General features: G+C 35.6%; 2 protein-coding genes across 3 annotated transcripts; both read left to right on the top strand.

Moving 5' to 3' along the window:
• The first annotated feature begins 867 nt into the window (after positions 1 to 867).
• On the top strand, positions 868 to 7154 carry LOC112512507 (diphosphomevalonate decarboxylase MVD2, peroxisomal). The gene is made up of 10 exons (XM_025118506.1): positions 868 to 1333; positions 2049 to 2247; positions 2707 to 2770; positions 3639 to 3702; positions 3810 to 3890; positions 4823 to 4909; positions 5695 to 5852; positions 5941 to 5989; positions 6344 to 6468; positions 6715 to 7154. Exons 1-10 carry the CDS (start codon positions 1118 to 1120, stop codon positions 6935 to 6937), a joined length of 1266 nt encoding a protein of 421 aa, XP_024974274.1. The 5' UTR covers positions 868 to 1117; the 3' UTR covers positions 6938 to 7154.
• A 1914-nt stretch (positions 7155 to 9068) lies between these two features.
• LOC112511660 (probable aspartyl aminopeptidase) lies at positions 9069 to 18421 on the top strand. Of its 2 annotated transcripts, XM_025117369.1 has the most exons (10): positions 9069 to 9276; positions 9356 to 9443; positions 10488 to 10623; positions 11048 to 11320; positions 12182 to 12332; positions 12971 to 13207; positions 13643 to 13775; positions 15131 to 15312; positions 15717 to 15829; positions 18132 to 18421. In XM_025117369.1, exons 1-10 carry the CDS (start codon positions 9088 to 9090, stop codon positions 18235 to 18237), a joined length of 1608 nt encoding a protein of 535 aa, XP_024973137.1. In that variant the 5' UTR covers positions 9069 to 9087; the 3' UTR covers positions 18238 to 18421. The 2 variants fall into 2 exon arrangements, with proteins under 2 accessions (XP_024973137.1, XP_024973145.1); XM_025117377.1 differs by lacking the exon at positions 9069 to 9276 and having other exon boundaries at positions 9387 to 9443; positions 10457 to 10623.
• Positions 18422 to 19387: the final 966 nt, after the last annotated feature.

The raw sequence follows: 19387 nt of genomic DNA, 5'->3' as shown, positions 1-19387 counted from the left end.
ACACACACACACACATATATATATATATATATATATATATATATATATATATATATGTAAAGCTAATAAAATGAGAACCATAAAAATATTAAGAACCGTGAGAGGCCGTTTTCGTATGTTGTTTCATATTGTGAAACAACACATCGTAAAATTAAATTATTGATTCACAATGTGATTATTTTCAATGTATATTTTCAGTTCTTTTTGTTTTCCATTTTAAAAATGTGAACGTAAAACATATACATTCAGATGCATTGTTTCACAAATGAAAATAAACATTACGAGTATGACAAATTTTCAGTATTTAATTACCAAAAAAGATAATCTAAAATATAAAATCCAAATATCCTCAATCGCTTTTGTTTTTTGAAAATGTCAAAAATGGGCACCAATATTTTGAATGGGACAAGCCACCTACCAACCAGTCTAAGCAACAGGGCTAAAATAATTAGAACCAAAATTCTACAATGACACACAAGACTTTTATTAATTAGAATAAAATATTTATTACATTTTCCATTAAAAAGCAAAATATATTTTATCTGATCAAAATGTTCTGAGGTGTTTTTACACAAATTTATTTATGTAGGAATCAGTATTTATCATGGTCTATTAATTTCATCACAGATGTTTTAGTAACGCATCGTTTGTGTTTCTTTTTGTTTGATCAGATAATTACAGTGTTCTTATATTACTGTTTTTGCACTTACAAGTCGATCCTTTTATACTGAATGGAGTCAAATAACAACCTCGTTAAATAAGTGGTTAGATCCTGAAAAAAATATAACTATGGTGACCACAAATTCAAATAACTAAGACTAAGGTGGCCAAAGTATAAAAAACGAAACTAGTCAACAACTGTTCAAAAGGGGGTCCATTGCTCTGGAGGACTACTTGCAGAAAGAAACCCACACTCCTCTTGCTGCTCATCAACTCTGAGTCAACATTGGGGGGTTTCTTCCAAACCTCCATATAAATTAGCTCCACATTCATCGCATAGCAACCTGTACAACGCCAAGTTCATTCACCAAAAGCCTAATCTATCTCCCAGTTGTTCTAGGCATCGGATCTTTGATTCTTGATTTGATTGATTTGGAGAGAAGAACGATTGCAGAAGATGGGAGGTGAACCAGCGAAATGGGTGTCGATGGTGACGGCGAGGACTCCGACGAACATAGCGGTGATCAAATACTGGGGGAAGAGGGATGAGACATTGATATTGCCGATCAATGACAGTATCAGTGTTACTCTCGATCCCAATCACCTTTGTACCACCACTACCGTCTCTGTTAGCCCTAGCTTTGATCAAGATCGCATGTGGCTTAACGGGAAGGTACTAGTTTATCCTGTTCATTGTTTTCGTATACTTGTTTATTTTTGTAAGTTTAAGAGTCTTGTGAGGACATATATTTGTTTATTGTACTTTTGCTTCGGAGAAAACAGAGTACTCTTCCGTCCCAAGAATTGATTCGCAGAGATGAAAACTGTTTCGGGTTCTCGAGAGAATCGATGCTACATCAACTATGATTATATACACATCTATATATATGTGAATGCATGCATGCATATGTATCAATTTTGAATATGGGAAGTACCTCATCTGATAATCCAATTTTAAGTGGGAAATTGGGAATATTCCGTAGCGAAAAGCAATCAAAATGGCTATAGAAGACGTTATGGGTTTCTCTAGTTAAGATTTGTGTTTGTGAAATATCCGGAAAGCACTTAAGATTCCAAGGAAAAAGATATTAAAGAAGCTTACCTTCTGGTCCCAAAACTAATGATGGTAAGTTAACTAAAATAAAGTTTTTCTAGTATCATATGGAGCAATTTGTAATCCTATATGCATATAGGAACTCTTTTGTCATGAAGAAATGGATGACTTCAGGGTAATGCTAATGATTATCTACATGTTATGCGTGTTTGTAGTTTGAGCTGCACAAAAGTGATCCTTCCTTAGGCTTAGGTTCTATGTGAGGTAGAATTCATCAATCATTCAGCTTTTCTGATTACTAGATTTTTGTCTTGTTTTATGCTGGTTGGTGTAGGAGATATCTCTTCAAGGAGGTAGGTTCCAAAGTTGTTTGAGAGAAATTCGTGCCCGTGCCCAAGATGTAGAGGATGAGAAGAAAGGCATCAAAATCAAGAAGGAAGACTGGCAAAACCTCCATCTGCACATCGCTTCATACAACAATTTCCCAACGGCCGCTGGTCTGGCTTCCTCAGCTGCTGGTCTTGCTTGCCTAGGTACAAATTTTACACTTCAATTGTAGAAACACATTAAATGATATAGAAATTTCATACTCCATTGTACAGTTGCAATAAATAATCTTACAACCACATTTTCTTTCACCTTTTATATATATTGACAGGATTACTTATAAATAATTGCAAATCAACCATTATATTATGGAGTCAAAATGTTTCTTTGTTTTTTGAGAAAAAACTTTGGGGAGTACATTGCTATCAAAAGACTGAACCTCATTATTCTTATGAAGCAAGAAACTTTGCAAATGAATAGAACAACTTGATTTTTTTGTATTATATTATGTAATGGTGTAACTCTGAATTACCTTAAATCTTCATATGAGCAAATATAATGTTAACTTCTGCTCGTTTGGACATGGTTTGTTTTCCCAATGTGCATACATTACCTTCTTTACCGCCCTAGGGTTTGTGATTCATCTGCTGATAACTCTTGTGCAGTTTTTTCCCTTGCCAAGCTGATGAATCTGAAAGAAGATAATAGTCAGCTTTCTGCTATTGCCAGGTATTTTTCCTTGTTCCAATTCTTATGAGGTGGGTTCCACCATTCCAGGTTCTGGAGTCTGGACGATTCTTGTCACCTTCATCTTTTGCTAATTATTACTATGCCAATTTATGCATTCATTTTAGCTTCTACTTTCCAAAGGGATATTGAAGCAATGCTAATCTGTTCAGCATCCATGTGACATCAACACACAGACTCATAAGCACGCAGTAGTCTATCAAGTTCATATGTGGAAATAATAAATGTGTGGTGTATGTTTTATTTTTTCTGAAATAATCATATTGGAGCGATCAATAAATAAACTTTCTATGTGATAAGACGTAAATCCACTGCCTGCGTAGTGCGTACCAGGTTTTAGACATTGCAGCAAATCGAGTTCCCTTACCTAGTTACCTGTTCCATGGCTCAAGACAATCAGCATGCCAGGAAATATTAATACTCATCTCCTTATATCGAGTGTGTAGCTTTTGCATTTATATGTGCCACATACATTCTCTTTTCTTTCTTGTTTTGTATTGTCGTATTGTATCTGGCCCTTGCTATCGTTCTTTTTGTTAATGTTCTCATAACCAGGCGACTTTATAAGATTTTTTGGGCGGTTACAGATAAGATAGTGGACATGACATGGCCTTCAAATCATTGACAGTTTAGGTTGTGTCTTAGATGGAGCTACTTACCTTTCTCTCTTCTATATCTTTCTCTTTTAGTTTATTTATGTTGGAAGTTAGGGTAAGGTAGTTTAGAGATTTCACTTAATATCAGCTATATGTTATTGTGCCTACGTGGGCTTGAGTTATTCCTATATGTACCAGGAATTTATGCTAGTGAATACTGATGACAATTTTTTTAACCTATAAATAATGTTCAGGCAAGGTTCAGGTAGTGCTTGTCGCAGTTTGTATGGTGGATTTGTCAAGTGGATCATGGGAAAAGTAGGTTTTGGACTTCAAATTTGATATCTGTAACTTATTGGCTTCGTGTATGAAGTGTGTCATCATGGGACCATATATTCTTAATAAGCTCTCTGTATCAATTGTAGGAGGACAATGGTAGTGACAGCCTTGCTGTTCAACTTGCAGATGAGAAACACTGGGATGAACTTGTGATTATCATTGCTGTGGTATGTTCTTTTTTTCCGTTTTCATTCGATTCACTCCGCAAACACACACAAGACACAACTGCCTTTTATTAAGCTTAAACCCCTGACGTTATGGTTACTTGGATGGGATGTGCTTGCTATCATATGACACTCTTTTCTTAAAGACCCATGTGACTGATTTTTGGTTATAGAAATCATCTTGTATACTCGTCGCAGAACAACTATGTATTTGTGATTGCGTTACATGCATCCACTAGATGGATGAAGTTATTTGTACAGCTTCCTATCTGTCTTGTGTCTCAAAGACTACAGTATAATATACAGGGAAGCACAAAGAACATGCTTTTGCGCCCCCTCCCCCCCTCTCTTTGTTCTGTTTTTGTGTGTGTGCATGTGGTCAGCTAAAGTAATTTAGTTAGTATAAATTGACCCCCTTTATGGGGAGCAATGAACTTCAGACCGAAGACTTGGTGCGAAACCCGCTGATCATTTAATCAACAATAAGAAATGTATGTCTTCTTATGTAAGGTTTTTCCACTAGTATGATGGATATAATCTATGGAACATCCTGTTATGGTCATCCGCCAGACCCTTTGAAAGACTCCACAATCTGCACATATCACCCATGAGCTTCTGAACTGGCTAATTAGCTTTGTGATCTAATTCATTTTTCCTGCATTTTTGGCTTGATTGGTTGATAACACTAAGATATGTAATAGCACCACAAAGGTTTTTACTATAAAGATTCTTATGTTTGAATCATATTCCTGTGGTCAACAAGTAATTTCTTTTATGAGTTTTGCTAAAATATAGTAAATATTTTTGTACTAGTTAAGCAAAGCCTTATTCATCTTGGTAGCAATTTGTTGGTATTCCATGCTGATCCCAAAGTAATGTTAATATGGTCTGCTGGATTCCTTAACGTGTTCTAATGCTGCTTCTGTTGTTTACAGGTAAGTGCACGACAAAAGGAAACCAGTAGTACCTCAGGAATGCGTGATACTGTTGAAACTAGTGCTCTTATTCAACATAGAGCCAAGGTACATTTAGATCCCTGTAAATTATGATCATAAATCTTTTTCAGGAAATACCATCCTTGCTCCGGTATGATTGGGTCTTCCTGAATCTTCCATTCGTCATTTGGTTATCCCTGTATGGCTATATGCAAAGCAAATATGTTGGTGCAATTTAATCTCTTCCTCTGCTAAAATCTACAACTCCCAATTTCGGGGTGTCCTATATTCGTGCAACCTTTCCTTTTTGGCAACTTTTCAAGCAAATATTACCTATATGCTTATTATCATTTTAAAGTTTTTGATGATATTGATTTTAGTCCACAGGATTCATACTATTTCATCATCATTATAACGCATCTTAGACATTTAACTATTAGTTAGACAGATCTATAAAATGCTGCAATTTATATGGGTANGGGGGGGGGGGGGGGGGGGGATTTGTTTCTTTAACATTGAAGCAAAGTGGTCTATATCTCAATGTGTTCAGCCTGCAAGTGAGGGACTGTTGAGTTGTTGATGACTCTACAAAACTGTCTTGATTGAGAACTCTGTTTCTCCAGAAGATGTATAGAATTGGTCCTTTTGTGTTTTGAAAATTTCCTTTCAGTGGCCCTCATTTGTGAGTAAAGATTTTGCATTTCCTTTCAACTTGAATGATCTTATTAATTACTAGTTTTTGTGTTGCTTATGTTTTGTTGCTATTCTCTTGGTTCATTTAATCGTTCGTCCTTGTATGTTTATAGCTTTATACACTTGGTGTCTCGTCAAATGTACAATCATGTTAACCTTCCTTCTTGTGATTGTCATAGGAAGTTGTGCCGAAGCGCATAATCCAAATGGAAGACGCCATACAAAAACGTGATTTCCCATCTTTTGCACGTCTAGCTTGCACGGATAGCAATCAGTTTCATGCAGTTTGCCTCGACACATACCCCCCTATATTCTACATGAACGACACATCCCACAGGCAAGTTTCTAGTTTTGTATAATAAGTTTCATTGTGGATTAGCACTACAAAATTCGTAAGTTTTCTCTAAACGGTGTTCTTATTGCAGGATAATCAGCTGTGTCGAGAAATGGAATCGTGCAGAAGGAACACCTCAGGTCTGTATTCTATTCCAAATTTATTAGAAGTATAGCAAATGCAAATGACACATACAGAGTCTAATACACTAACTGCCATACATACCTCTGTTAATTCATTGGGCAGCCCACAAGTGTGTGATTTGAACTCACAAGTCACAACCTCTTGATTATCATTAGCAGGCTCCAAGCACCTTCCATCTATAAATTATGAACTGATAAAAACTAAAAGTGCCATCTCATTTTCGTTACTTAGTATATGGTTGAATTCCTGTGACAGCATGTTGAAATTAGAATACCTTTTTTTAGTAGTCAAACATCGAGGGAGAATATTATAACATATGGAGCGTGGACTTAGTTTGAGACAATGTGCAGGTGGCCTATACCTTCGATGCAGGGCCAAACGCGGTTATGATTGCACGTAACAGGAAAACTGCTGCACTTCTGCTCCAGAGGCTGCTTTATAATTTCCCTCCACAGTCGGATACCGACTTAGACAGGTACGATATGGAACTACTCAACCACAAATAAATATTTCATCATTTCTTCTGTCGGAATATAAATGCAACACGTGACTTGGTGGAAAAAAGAGACCGTTGGTATGATACGTAGAAAATTCCTCAAGTATGAAAAGTAGGAGAAACTATCAAGTTGTAAAAACGGAGTGGAACTTTGCAATCAGAAAATGTAGAAGCTTTATGTAATATGTATAGCATCCTGTGATAATTATGATTTTGACTTGACAGCTACATAATTGGAGACAAGTCAATACTACAAGACGCAGGGATTAATGATATGAAGGATGTGGAAGGTTTGGCCCCTCCCCCAGAAATCAAAGATAACATCCTAATCCAAAAATCCAAGGGAGATGTTAGTTACTTTATCTGCACGAGACCTGGCGGTGGTCCGGTCGTGCTGGCTGATGAAACCCAGGCTCTCCTCAACCCACTCACTGGCTTGCCCAAGTAAGAAACAAGCAGATCTTCGACCTGTTTATTTCTTTCCTTGTATGCTTTTTGGAGATTCGAGCATTTTAAAATGATATTTGTTTAGAGGAATGGGAGCTGTGTACTGAATCCCATTTTAGGATCATTTTAACTGAATAAATTTCAGCATGTAAACTGATGGTTATTATTGTTTATTTAAAAAGCCAACAGTGAGCCTACTTGAGCTCAATTTAAATGCATATTTGTTCTTCTAGTTATGAATTTCACAAACAACCACAAACTGTCTTTGTTTTCTTAAATCGTCGTTGAGCTTGATCAGTCATTCACTGTTGGATTCATCTGCATTCATATGATTTATAGAATTTTGGTAAGTGTTTCATGTGCCTCCAATCTTGACAGAAGAACCGAAGAACCTTGAGACCGTTTAGATAGAGATGGCTTCGCTCGGGCCGGGCCCGAATGGGACCAATAAGGACCAGCCCGATGGTCTGGGACCGGTTATGATTTTGATTTTTACGAAAATTCAAGGCCTGACCCGAGCTTGGTTATACATAAGCCCGGATTTTATAAAAGAATACATTTTTATAAATTATATTTCAAGTTTTTCAAAATTTCTACAAGATTTTCAAGTTTTTTTTAACCAAAAACTTCAATTTTTATAAAAGGTTTTTTAGGTGTTCTATTGCTAAATTTCAAAAATCCGCTATCGTCTCAAGGGGCACCATATGTGATAACCACATGGACCTCCATCCTCTTATGGTTAGTCGATATCTTTTCGAAACTCTGGCACGGACAAAGGTGCATTGAATGTTTAATTACTATATAACGTCGTTTGACTTTCTATAAGAGGCGAGGCTAGTGAAATTAGCAATATCGTATGAAATGAAGTTATGAACTAGTAGTTACCAAACAAAAGAAAAATGAAATTGTAATAACTTTAGTGATACAAAACAAGCTCAATGATCAAATTAAGACATTTTGAATGTCAATTGCTACTAATGTGTTCTTCATATAAATACTGACATATTTTTATATATAAATATTTGATCGATAGATCTTTTTTGTTAGATATCTAATAAAAAATGTAACGACGAAGATAAATATATCAATCGATAAGCAGAATAATTTATGGTTTAATAACTAACAATTTTTTTTATTAAAATAGAATCATGTGATTTTTATTATAGATAAGGGTATATTAATTTGTTCAAAATAGTCAATGTGAAATTTAAGAATGATAAGCAAAATTAAAAATAATGATCAAGTGGTGGGAATGTTTAAGAATCTCTCGTGATATACCACAAAATGAAATATGATTGTTTACAATGAAATTAGAACGCTGAATGGTTAAGAGAGACTCGGAACCACTAAGAGACATTTTTTTATCAAACAAGATTCACCTCTTAACGATGTAGATATTGTTTTTTAATAAAACTATTAAGAGGTAAACAAACAACCTCTAAATAATTAAAATAACATATTGTTATATAAATTAATATTTGTCTTAAAAATCAGTTTGTTATTACGGAGAGATGTTTTATTTGATTTTTTCAAAATCTTTTTACTTGGCATCATAAAATAATTTAAAATATCAAGATGAAGATCAAAATCAAATTTATTTACTATTTCAAATCTCTCCAATCATTAATTAGAAAATCACCTTTTATTGCAAACTGTAATAACTGTCTATTTTTTTTTTAATTTACTTATTTTGATCTTAAAAATAAAATCTGAATTCAAGTATTATGTTAGAACTCAATAATTATACTAATTATATGTTAGATTTTTATATTTAAAATAAGATATTTATTTAGTATTTAATTATGATTATCTGCAGTTAGTTACACGAATTCAAACATGAAACTTTAATAAGTTGTATTTAAGCACAATCTGTTTGTAATATTGAATTTTAAGTAACATACATCAATAAACAGTATTTTGTACATTAAAAACATATGTTAAGAATTTTTGTCAAATGTTTTATAATATAGGATAATTAAAAATCTTAAAGCATCTTTTTCTGTGTTAATTTCTAAAATTAATAACCAAATTAAAAAATAAAATAAAGTCGGATTATTGAACATGGTCAAAGTGCACGGCATAAATATGCGTTTGGGTTCATAGAGAAGGTCAGGTTTCAGTTTTATCTCTCTCTAGGATATCTGGTTGCATATGGCGGCCATTGTTCGACTCCAGCAATCATCTTCACTTCTGAAACCCTCTGCAATCTCATCGAAGTTCCTTCATCAATCTTCTTCGCGGCCTTTCTTTTCTAAACCTAATTTCTTACGGAACAACACTCGTCTGCGCAAGATTCATCTCGCTCCACCACTCTGCTCAGACTCTAACTCAATTCCTGAGGTATCCTTCTCTCTAGAATCAAGACGTCTAATGTCTATTATGATGTTGTTCAATCTGATATCTGAGTGTTTTGGTGCAGAGTTCTTCTGCTAGTGGATCAAGTGGTTCAATAGTTGGTGATCTTCTGGACTACCTTAACGAGTCCTGGACTCAGTTTCATGCCACAGGTACGATGATACAACGCTGTTGTTTGACATTGCGTCACATAAATGTTTTTTACACGAAACTGCATATGAAAGTGATTGCTAAGAATTAATGGAAGATTCTAGATAGATGTGTTTAGAGTGGATATGATATGAAATATGGTCTGATATACCAGTGAAGGTATTATTTTAAATAATTTGAAGGGGACTAGTTGTTTATCCACCGGGATGCAATTAATTTATATTGTAGACCTAGAATGAAATTTTTGAAGGGGACTAGTGTTTAACTGTTTATACTGTAGATAGGGAGGATGAACTCAAAAAGATACCTGAATATGCTATGGAAATAAATTTTCAGTCTTCATTCGGAATTTCATTGATTACCACTCAACTTAACTCACTTAATTGTGATCCTAAACTGCACTCAATTTATATCTCAACTTAACTCAATAATTTGTCTACATGGAAACAGCCTCTCTATCCTTTCAGGTAGAGGCAAGGTCTGCTTACATCCTACCCCATACCCATATGTGTGTGTGGGATATACCGGTTCGTTTGGTTGGGTTTAGGAAGTTATAGAAAAGATCAGGTTACAGGAGCTTCTTTTTCTGAGAAGGGGGGGGGGGGGGGGGGAAGATGGAGAGGAAATGTAAGTTAGAAGATGGAAACGAAGATGAGGGAATCTGCTGCAGTTCTTCTAACAATCTCCTCTTTGATGTTTTCTGTGTCCTTATTCATCTTTATATGAACAAGGCATTTGCTCATTTTCTCATGGATTGAGGCTTTCATCACCTTCTTTTCCAACACAACCAACTCAATTCTCACAGTCCTTGTAGAAACATGATTAGTTGTTTTGCTAGTTTGTGAAGTGGCAACATGGAACATAGAAATGCTTCATTTCATATTCCTCTTAAAGTACTAGGTAATGGATGAATATGTTGCGCTGTCATTTACACACTGGTTGTAGTTTGCCGCTCTCTTTGATTTTTGTCTTTTTTCTGATGTTTGGTAGAAGTTTGCCTTTCTCTTTGATTCAGTCATCTTACTATTTCCATCTGGACTCTATAGCCGAAGCAAAGAGACAACTGGTTGATGCTGGATTCCATCTGCTCAGCGAGAATGATGAATGGGACCTTAAACCTGGTGGACGTTACTTCTTCACTAGGAATATGTCCTGTCTGGTAGCTTTTGCTATTGGGGAAAAGTAAGTTGGCATTATTTTCTTTTAATACCGTATGCTGTTGGTGTGGGGTGTAAAGTTATTGGTATAAGATTCAACATATCCATGTTAGAATGATCCAATGATAAGTAGATCTATGATAGGTGAACTAATACCGTGTCAGTAAAATTGCTCGTGGAGTCCAAAACTTATCCTGACCTGACCATATTGATTGTTCACTTTGCTAACTACTTCTTGTTGAGCTGCTATTTGTATTACTTTCGACATCATCCATTTTGTGGATTTTTTGTTATCATTCTCCCTTATGGATAAAATTTATCTTTTAGGTCTTTCAGTTACCTCTCTGCCATTATCTGAATGGTTGTTTCTCTTTTTTTCCTTTGAGTTTTTTAATTATCAATACTGGGTTAATCTTTTGATTATTTAATGCTTGAAATCAGTTTTTCAGGTATTCTGTTGGTAATGGTTTTCATGTAATTGCTGCGCACACGGATAGCCCTTGTCTGAAATTGAAGCCGAAGTCTGCATTGTCCAAATCCAACTATCTTATGGTCAATGTACAAACCTATGGTGGTGGATTATGGCATACATGGTTTGATAGAGATTTAAGTGTAGCTGGAAGGGTCATAGTGAGAGGTGGTGATGGCTCCTTTCTACACAAACTAGTCAAAGTAAAGAGGCCTCTTTTACGAGTGCCTACACTTGCTATTCATCTTGATCGGTTTGTTTGCTTACCCTCCTTCTGTGGATTGTTTTTCAAAGAGTTCCATGGATATCAGTTGTACATATATATGGTTGAGCTTGTTGTATGTGACTGTTGTAGACCTTTTACATTCTTTATTTTATTTTATTTTATGAACTGGTATGACTTGTGACTGGCTGACTGTTGATAAATTGAGATTCTCTTGTTACTATTTTTGATTCAAACATGATCATCCTTGAATACAAGTATGAGTTGCCTTTTCCCTTTTCCTTTGCAGTGAAATCTCCCTCTCTCTAGAATTTAGCCATGCTAAGCTTAGAGGCTTGACTAGTAATCAAAAGCACCACATAAATTGGTTTGGAAAACATGATTTTATATTATTTTGAGGAAACAAAGAACAAGGGGGTACACTAATTTGACTCTCCAGTTAACCTTGGCATTTTATATGGCATGGTTTTAAGTGTTTCTGATTGAGTATGCATTAGTATGCTACATTTATATGACTTGGTGAAGTCTGGTTATGTTTGTTTGAATACTTTCTCTAAATAAGATGTGTGTAATTGTTATATGTTGCTAAAGGAAACATTTTGTGTTGGCTTTGGGCTGATGATTTAGAAAGGGCCTGTTTTGGAGGTATCTGAAGGAAAGTATCAGGAACAGTAAAAGCATAATATGAAAGAAGCAGTGAGCAAATTAACATAAAGTAATGGTAACTACATGGATGGGGAAATATGAGCTGTTTGTTGTTGGTATTTCTACAAGCTGCATTATGATTCTGTTTATCCATTATACAAATAGAAAATAAAAGCCATTTTCTCATTTTGCTTAATGAAGTGCTCCTTCTCATTGTCATTGTCATATCTATTGCTTTGGTTATAGTACGGTGAACAAGGACGGTTTTAAGCCAAATTTGGAGACTCACCTCAACCCTTTGTTAGCAACAAAGCACGATGATGCATCCGCTGATGTAATAGATAAAAGTAATTCCTCATCGTCCAAAGATTCTCATCACCATCCTCTACTCATGCAGGTAATAAAAATCATGGCATGCAATCTTCATATTCTAAATGGGAGTGGGGGTGGGTGGGGATGCTATTTTGGAGTAGTATCGATGGGAAGTTGATGCTTCTGGTGAACACTGGGGTGTAGCCTTGTAGGACATCTTCTGGTAAAAGTGATTTTATTGAGTTCCTTGAAGAAGATAAACAATAAAAACCAAATCGAAAAAAATGAGTGTAACGACAATCCATTTACTAAAATAAGCAAGCATTGCTTTAAATAGCTTTGGCATATAGAGTTTGGACCAGACTGCAATTAGTTGAATGTTCATGTATCACCACTCTAACATCTCCAAATGCATCTCTCCCTTATACAATCTATCAAGCATTTAGTTTTGAAGTTTCACTCTGTCTAGGTGCCTCCTTTTCTATCATGTTACCTCCACTCATAGGAGTGATAGTTTTTTAAATGAGAGCTTGTATCTATTAAGTCATGGGGCCAAAGAATTTCAGTTCAGCGGTTCACAGGTGGATGCTTTGCTCATCTATTGTCACTCACAAATAGTTGAAAATAAGAAACCATAATAACAACAATACATGTGCTATTATTATGTCGGAAGTCAGAACCAACTTTGATGACAATCTTTTATTTTCATATTCTGAATTTCAGATTTTATCAGATGAGTTGGCCTGTGAAATTGATGACATAGCTAGCATTGAGCTAAACATTTGTGATACCCAACCTAGCTGTCTTGGAGGTGCGAACAACGAGTTCATATTTTCTGGACGATTAGATAATCTTGCTTCGAGTTTTTGTGCACTCAGAGCTCTTGTTGATTCATCTGGGCCGAAAGATCTATCTGATGAGCATGCAATTAGAATGGTTGCTCTTTTCGATAATGAAGAGGTACTCGGATTCTATTATGTTATCGTGAATATGACCAATAACCTATAATCACCATACTGCAAATAAGAGAACACAAGGTTCCAGCTAGTTTCAGTAAATTCATTGAGCATTTTATTTATTAGTATGAAGTATAATAAATTCTATACTGAGATTTTGTCTAAATGACATAAAGCCGAATGCTTAGATACCCATATGAAGTTCTTGTTTGTAATCCTTTTGCCACTAAAATGTTGCATAGACATTTCCTTGGATGCTCTTGCTTTTTACAAATATTGAGATGGGAATAATTTTCTTACTAGCAATGAGCTGTTAAGGCTACTTTTCAGACTTTGTCCTTAATCTTGATGTCAAACTTTACTCAATTTGATGCAATTACACCAATCTTTTCTATTATATACTTGTAATCTTTAGTTTTTACTGCATATTGTTGTATAGGTTGGTTCTGATTCAATGCAAGGCGCTGGTGCACCAACAATGTTTCAAGCTATGAGGCGGATAGTTGATTGCTTGGCTAATCAGTTAGTCAGGGAGGGCATCCTTGAGCGTGCTATTCGTCAATCATTTCTGGGTTTGTATAAAGCCTTGATGAGTCTTCTTTCTTACACATTCATTGATTTTCTAGATGAGACAAGTGCATGTCCTGCAAAGGATGCTCTATTAAGAAACTTTATTTTGTTACATTAAATTGCAAAGTACCGTCAATAATTATTAAGCATTTTTGCGATCAACAAGGGTAATTTTTTTTCTTTTAACGTCTGCTATCATATAATTTTGACAGTTCAATTGAACATTAAAAAAAGGTGAAAACAATATGAAGTTTGATGCTTCTTTTGTACCATGAGAACTGCAATAATTTCGCTCTAGGATACCCCATATAAAGTACATCTTCTTTTTGAACAATTTTCAAGCTCAAGTCGATTACAAATTATTGCTGTCGTTTGGGCCCTCAAGCTTGCGCTATTTTGTTATTATTCGAGGACATTTTACACCTTTGACTAATAGTTAGGCGATTTCACCAGGCTATCTACATTTCCAAGCTTTACTATTTTCATGGGATGATGGGAGCATTGATTTTTTCTTGTCTTCTGAGGATTCCTTTTTAATAGATAAACTGCACTTGAAATATTTTTCCTTCAAAATGTAGAATTGTATTCAGATGTCTTATATTCTGTAGTGTGTGGATAAAATCGTGTATCCTTACAGTTGAAGGTGTTAATCTGTACTTGATGAAACCATCGGATTTCTTAGAATGTCCAAGGCTAGTAGTATCCATGAAGTTTTGGATCTTTTGATACGCGGTTGTTGCTTTTAGAAAGGAAAGCTCCTCATATGTCTTCTCTTTTGATGTCTGGAACGAGATTTTCAATTAGAAAGAGGTGAATTGGAGTTGAGTGCATTAAAATGTGTATGGTAGAGCCTTTTCACATGGTTTCAAGTCAGAAAACTAGGCAACAATGTTGTGTATGGGTGTCCGTGACTTTGTGTTCTTTTTCTAGAGTTGTATACGTTTTTTCTTGTTTTATTGAAGAATGCATAGTGAGGTTGATTTTATAGTTGTAAATGCTGTACATGCACAAGGAAAGATCAGATCAAGCTTTCAAAACATGTCTTGTTCACTTGAAGTTTTTGAGCCCATTTCTAACCTATATGGAGTAATATTGGACCCAATACTAAAATAGGAAATATAGCATGGGAGGATGCTAGAAAGTTAGCAATATCGATCTTGTTATACTTTTCATATTCCATGCTAAAATTGGAAATATAGCATGGGAGGATGCTAGAAAGTTAGCAATATCGATCTTGTTCTACTTTTCATATTCCACTTTCCATTAATTTTACCTTGGCATGTTATTACTATTATGTTTGGTCTTGCTACTCTGTATGTTTGTCTTAAATTTATGTTACCTGTTTATTTTCTTACAGTTTCTGCAGACATGGCTCATGGAGTTCACCCTAATTTTATGGACAAGCATGAAGAACACCATCGCCCAGAATTACACAAGGGTCTTGTGATAAAGCACAATGCAAACCAGCGTTATGCTACCAGTGGAATTACAGCTTTTCTTTTTAAAGAAGTTGCTAAAATTCATGGCCTTCCGACTCAGGTGACCGTATGTTACAGCAGTTAGCATTTTCCTTTATCATCTGATAGTTAAAGGGTGCTTTATTAAAAGGACCCTCTCATGGGAGATCATGGTTTGAATTCCATTATTCATAGAACCATTCTTTCAGAATTTGTTTATACTTTTAAAGACTTGGTACAGTAGCATTTATAGATGAGAGGGCAAATCTAAATCTCTTTCATTTATTGTGTTCTATTCACATGCATAAACACTTGATTTGTTGTTTAAGATAGGAGGTTAGTCTAATCTATGCAGACCTTATCTCCAGCGTCCCCCCTCACCATCCCCTCAGGAGGAAGGGAGGGGGGGGAGGGGGAGGCAAAGGGTACAGAAAATCTTGCACCGTCTGTAAGAATTCAGCTAAATGTGTTTGATCTTATATGCAGGACTTTGTGGTCAGAAATGATATGGGATGTGGATCCACTATAGGTCCAATACTTGCGTCTGGAGTGGGTATACGCACCGTTGATTGTGGCATTCCTCAGCTTTCCATGCACAGGTAATAAATTGTCTGTTCCTTCATGTTCTGTATTCGATAACTTTATGGCACCCACAAAATATAGGAAGAGAAATATTGGATGGAAAGCATGCAAATTCTATCACCATTTTATTGTTCAAATTTAAAATTTTTGAGGATTTTTACTTTCCACCACTTCTGATCACGTCAACATGTAGGAAGAAAAGTCAATAAGCTATTGTTTCATATTGGAAAGGTTCCAAGTTTCATATCAGAATTTAGGGATGGCCTTAGTTCAACTTTTGTAAATGTTGTATAGACAGAGCCCGAACCAACTACCATTCCATGAACAAAAATCTAAAGTTTATGAGTTAGTTTATGAACTAGTAGCATGTGCAGTGGACAAGCTCCTTATTTCCTACTTATTCTTCTAGAATCCTTCCTCAAAAGATCAATGCGGCCTTATTTCAACACTATCCTACTTTGAGCCAAGTTGGCATGAACGGATAGTGGCCTATAATTATAAAGAACATCAGAGTATTGAGAAAGAAACACTTTGTAAGTTTATTGTTTATGCTTATGTGTCTCCAACCTTGGATGGTTACAAATGAGGGAGACCTTCCCTATTTATAGGAGATTCAAACCCCTAAGGTTCAATCTAGATTCAACACCTTTATAGGTTCATCTGCAACAAGCCTTAGGAATGTACGGTGTCATCAAGATCTTTTGGTAATACAATAAGCCTAGGACAACTTGGAGGACCTATATATCCATATAACTACCTAGACTTTCTAGGGGATTCCGGATCCTTTCTTGGGAAGTTTCTTGTGCGTGACCCAGGAGGCGCAAGGCGCATGTCATGGCATTGTGGCTTGCCTGTCTGGCGAATTTGGACTTGGGCTCAGGATGTTAACAATGGCAAGATCGATTTTTGTGAAGTATGCAGCATTTTTCACATCTATCATGCAAGTTGGTGTCTATTAGCCTTTTTCTCCTGGGAACAGCAGAACAGGGGTTGAAGCTTGCCTCTCAAACATTGACCCAAATGCATGAGTAGAGCAGCAAGATCTTGTAGTCCAATTCAACATTGGCCTTGCTGTCAGTGGTGGATCCCTTAAGGGGCCTGGGGTTTGTTGTGGTTTAAGGCCAAACTGCAAACCACACCTTCAATCCAATATTCCTCAAACCACATAAATAATATTGCGATTTTTTCCTAACGTACTTCAATCCAATATTTATAAAATCATAACTTCAAAATAAGTTCGATGATCACATGTCCATACAATAAAAAGTTCCAATGCGTCCCAAATGCAGAATAAAAAATATCCTAAAACAAAATAAAGAATTCCATATTTAATCTAAATACATCCGAAAAGCTAACCTTAGAATAAATTATACGGTTTTAGATGAACACCCTGACATAAATGTTCATTTTGACCTCTACCAAAAAAAGTTTTGACCCCCCCATAGATTATAAATTATTGCTCCTTTCGTCCCAAAATAAGTGTCCAAGTGCAGTGCGTTGGAAGCAAGCTACCTTGACCATCTTTCGTAGTTCTAAATAATCTACTGATCAAAGGCATCTCTATTTATGTTTGTCCCAAAATATATATCCACTTTCAAAAGTAAATAACCAAATTCTCAAACTTACCTTTAATCAATGCACGAATATTTATGAGTTCTTTTTTTTTATTAACCTGGATATCCAACCCGCTATGCGAGCCGACTAATCCCAGGGCGACCACCTGCTTTGCGCGTAGCCCGGAGTCACCGCATAAAATTGTCATTTGGTTAACAAAGAAGTGTAATAATTATGTCTGCCTAAAATTGTGTGCCATTTCAATTGTTGACACTTATTCTGGGACGAAAGGGAGTATTTTTTACTTTATACATCATACATTATAAATTATATTTTTTATATTAAATGTCTTGTTTCTCATTTTTATACTTCTTTATTTAACTTTTATTGTGTTTTATATTAACTTAATTAAATTACAACACCATTACCAAATTTCCTGGATCCGCCATGGTATGGTTCCTTACTCCCCCTTCAACCTACATGTTTATGTGACATATTTGTATTAAAGATTAGTTCCGGCCTCTGGGGCATAATCCCCCTGTTGCACCCTTGCTTGCTGTTCTAAAACATTATGTTCCTATAGATATTTGATGTGAAAACACATCTGCTTGGATGATCTTCCTTTTTCTGTAAAATGACTTTATTTTTCTTTGCCTTGTGTACTTTTATGTTCTTTTGCTGTTTCCACATTGCTATTTGTGTTATGCATCTCAAGTTCCACCTCTTGTTTTCAATATTTTTTTTGGATTTTTCCAATTACTGCAGTGTAAGAGAGGTATGTGGGAAGGAAGACGTAGACATCGCATACAACCATTTCAAAGCATTTTATGAAACATTCTCAAGCATAGACCGAAAACTGAATGTGGACTAGTTAGTAAGAACAAAACAAATGTATGATGGGAAACCGACAGTAAGAAACCTCCACATTTATTTATTGGTCTGGTTCGGAAAATAAACATGATGAAAAAGGTGGGCATCAAGATTCGACTTTGAATTCCTGATGGCATCCCATTATGAAATGGAAAATACTCATTGAAGGTTGCGACTTGCTAACCCTTTTGTTTGGTGTTGCTGGGTTTCTTGTCCTGCTGGAAACTGGAACCAAGTTGGAGCTTGAATTCAGGTTCAGGTTCAAGTTTCAGTTTTTGGAGATCACCGATGTTCTCCTTCCACCGAGAGATGAGAGCCTCGTTCTCCTTGCGCAGCTGTTGAGCCCTCCTCCGAAGCCTCTCGTTCTCTTGAATGATTAGGCAATTTCGCAGGTACAATTCCGTGTTTAATCCCTCCATTTCTCTAGTGTCATCCATGCCCCTGAAACCAAGTTAAGTGATGTCAGATTTGAATTGCGTTATTCGATTCGACTCGTAAGTCAAATGTCCAAAATATGTTTCGAAATTTTTTACGAAAGAAAAGATGATCAAAATTAGAGGGGGGGATGATGAAAATGTACCTGGTTGTGTATGGTGATGGAAGAGATGTTGATGGGTATATATAGAATACATAAAGTAAGTATATAGCAACAAAGCATGAAGGGTCTCACACAAAACAACCATCAAAAGCCTCCCTTCTTTGCATGGGACTTTAACCGTCTTTTTAAAGAAAAAATTGAGAAATTATATGATGAATGTTTTGTCGGTATTCTTGGTAAAATCATTACACGCTTGACATATCCACAACCTAGCAGCAGGCACATGGCTTTCATCGTATAAATCATGTTTCATATGTTTTTACAAATACCATTCCGTTTGGTTTTTAAGATTGGATTTTGAGGGATTCGGAATTGAATTCCATTCCTATCCCATGTTGTCTCAAGGATTTAAAAAAGAATGAAATCCGATTTCATTCTGAAAATCATTCCATTCCATTTTCGTTAAACCGAACGTCCTGTTTATTTTTATTTTATTTTTATAAATCATATGATAAATTGAGCATCATATATGAGATAGAATTAGAAGCGTACTCGCGTAATGCAGCGAGATAAATCGTGATTTTAATATTTTATTTTATTCTTTATCTCAGTC

Source organism: Cynara cardunculus, assembly GCF_001531365.2.
Source record: "Cynara cardunculus var. scolymus isolate 2C chromosome LG 1, CcrdV1, whole genome shotgun sequence".
Classification (NCBI taxonomy): Eukaryota; Viridiplantae; Streptophyta; class Magnoliopsida; order Asterales; family Asteraceae; genus Cynara; species Cynara cardunculus.
This window is presented reverse-complemented; position numbering and strand designations above follow the sequence as displayed.

Excerpts from the sequence above, each read along its gene's own strand:
- LOC112512507 (XM_025118506.1), top strand. The coding sequence starts at position 1,118 with ATGGGAGGTGAACCAGCGAAATGGGTGTCGATGGTGACGGCGAGGACT. Across the intron at positions 3,703-3,809 it reads TCAAGTGGATCATGGGAAAA|GAGGACAATGGTAGTGACAG; the intron begins GTAGGTTTTGGA and ends TATCAATTGTAG. Across the intron at positions 3,891-4,822 it reads TTGTGATTATCATTGCTGTG|GTAAGTGCACGACAAAAGGA; the intron begins GTATGTTCTTTT and ends TGTTGTTTACAG.
- LOC112511660 (XM_025117369.1), top strand. The coding sequence starts at position 9,088 with ATGGCGGCCATTGTTCGACTCCAGCAATCATCTTCACTTCTGAAACCC. Across the intron at positions 9,444-10,487 it reads GACTCAGTTTCATGCCACAG|CCGAAGCAAAGAGACAACTG; the intron begins GTACGATGATAC and ends TGGACTCTATAG. Across the intron at positions 15,830-18,131 it reads CCTCAGCTTTCCATGCACAG|TGTAAGAGAGGTATGTGGGA; the intron begins GTAATAAATTGT and ends CAATTACTGCAG.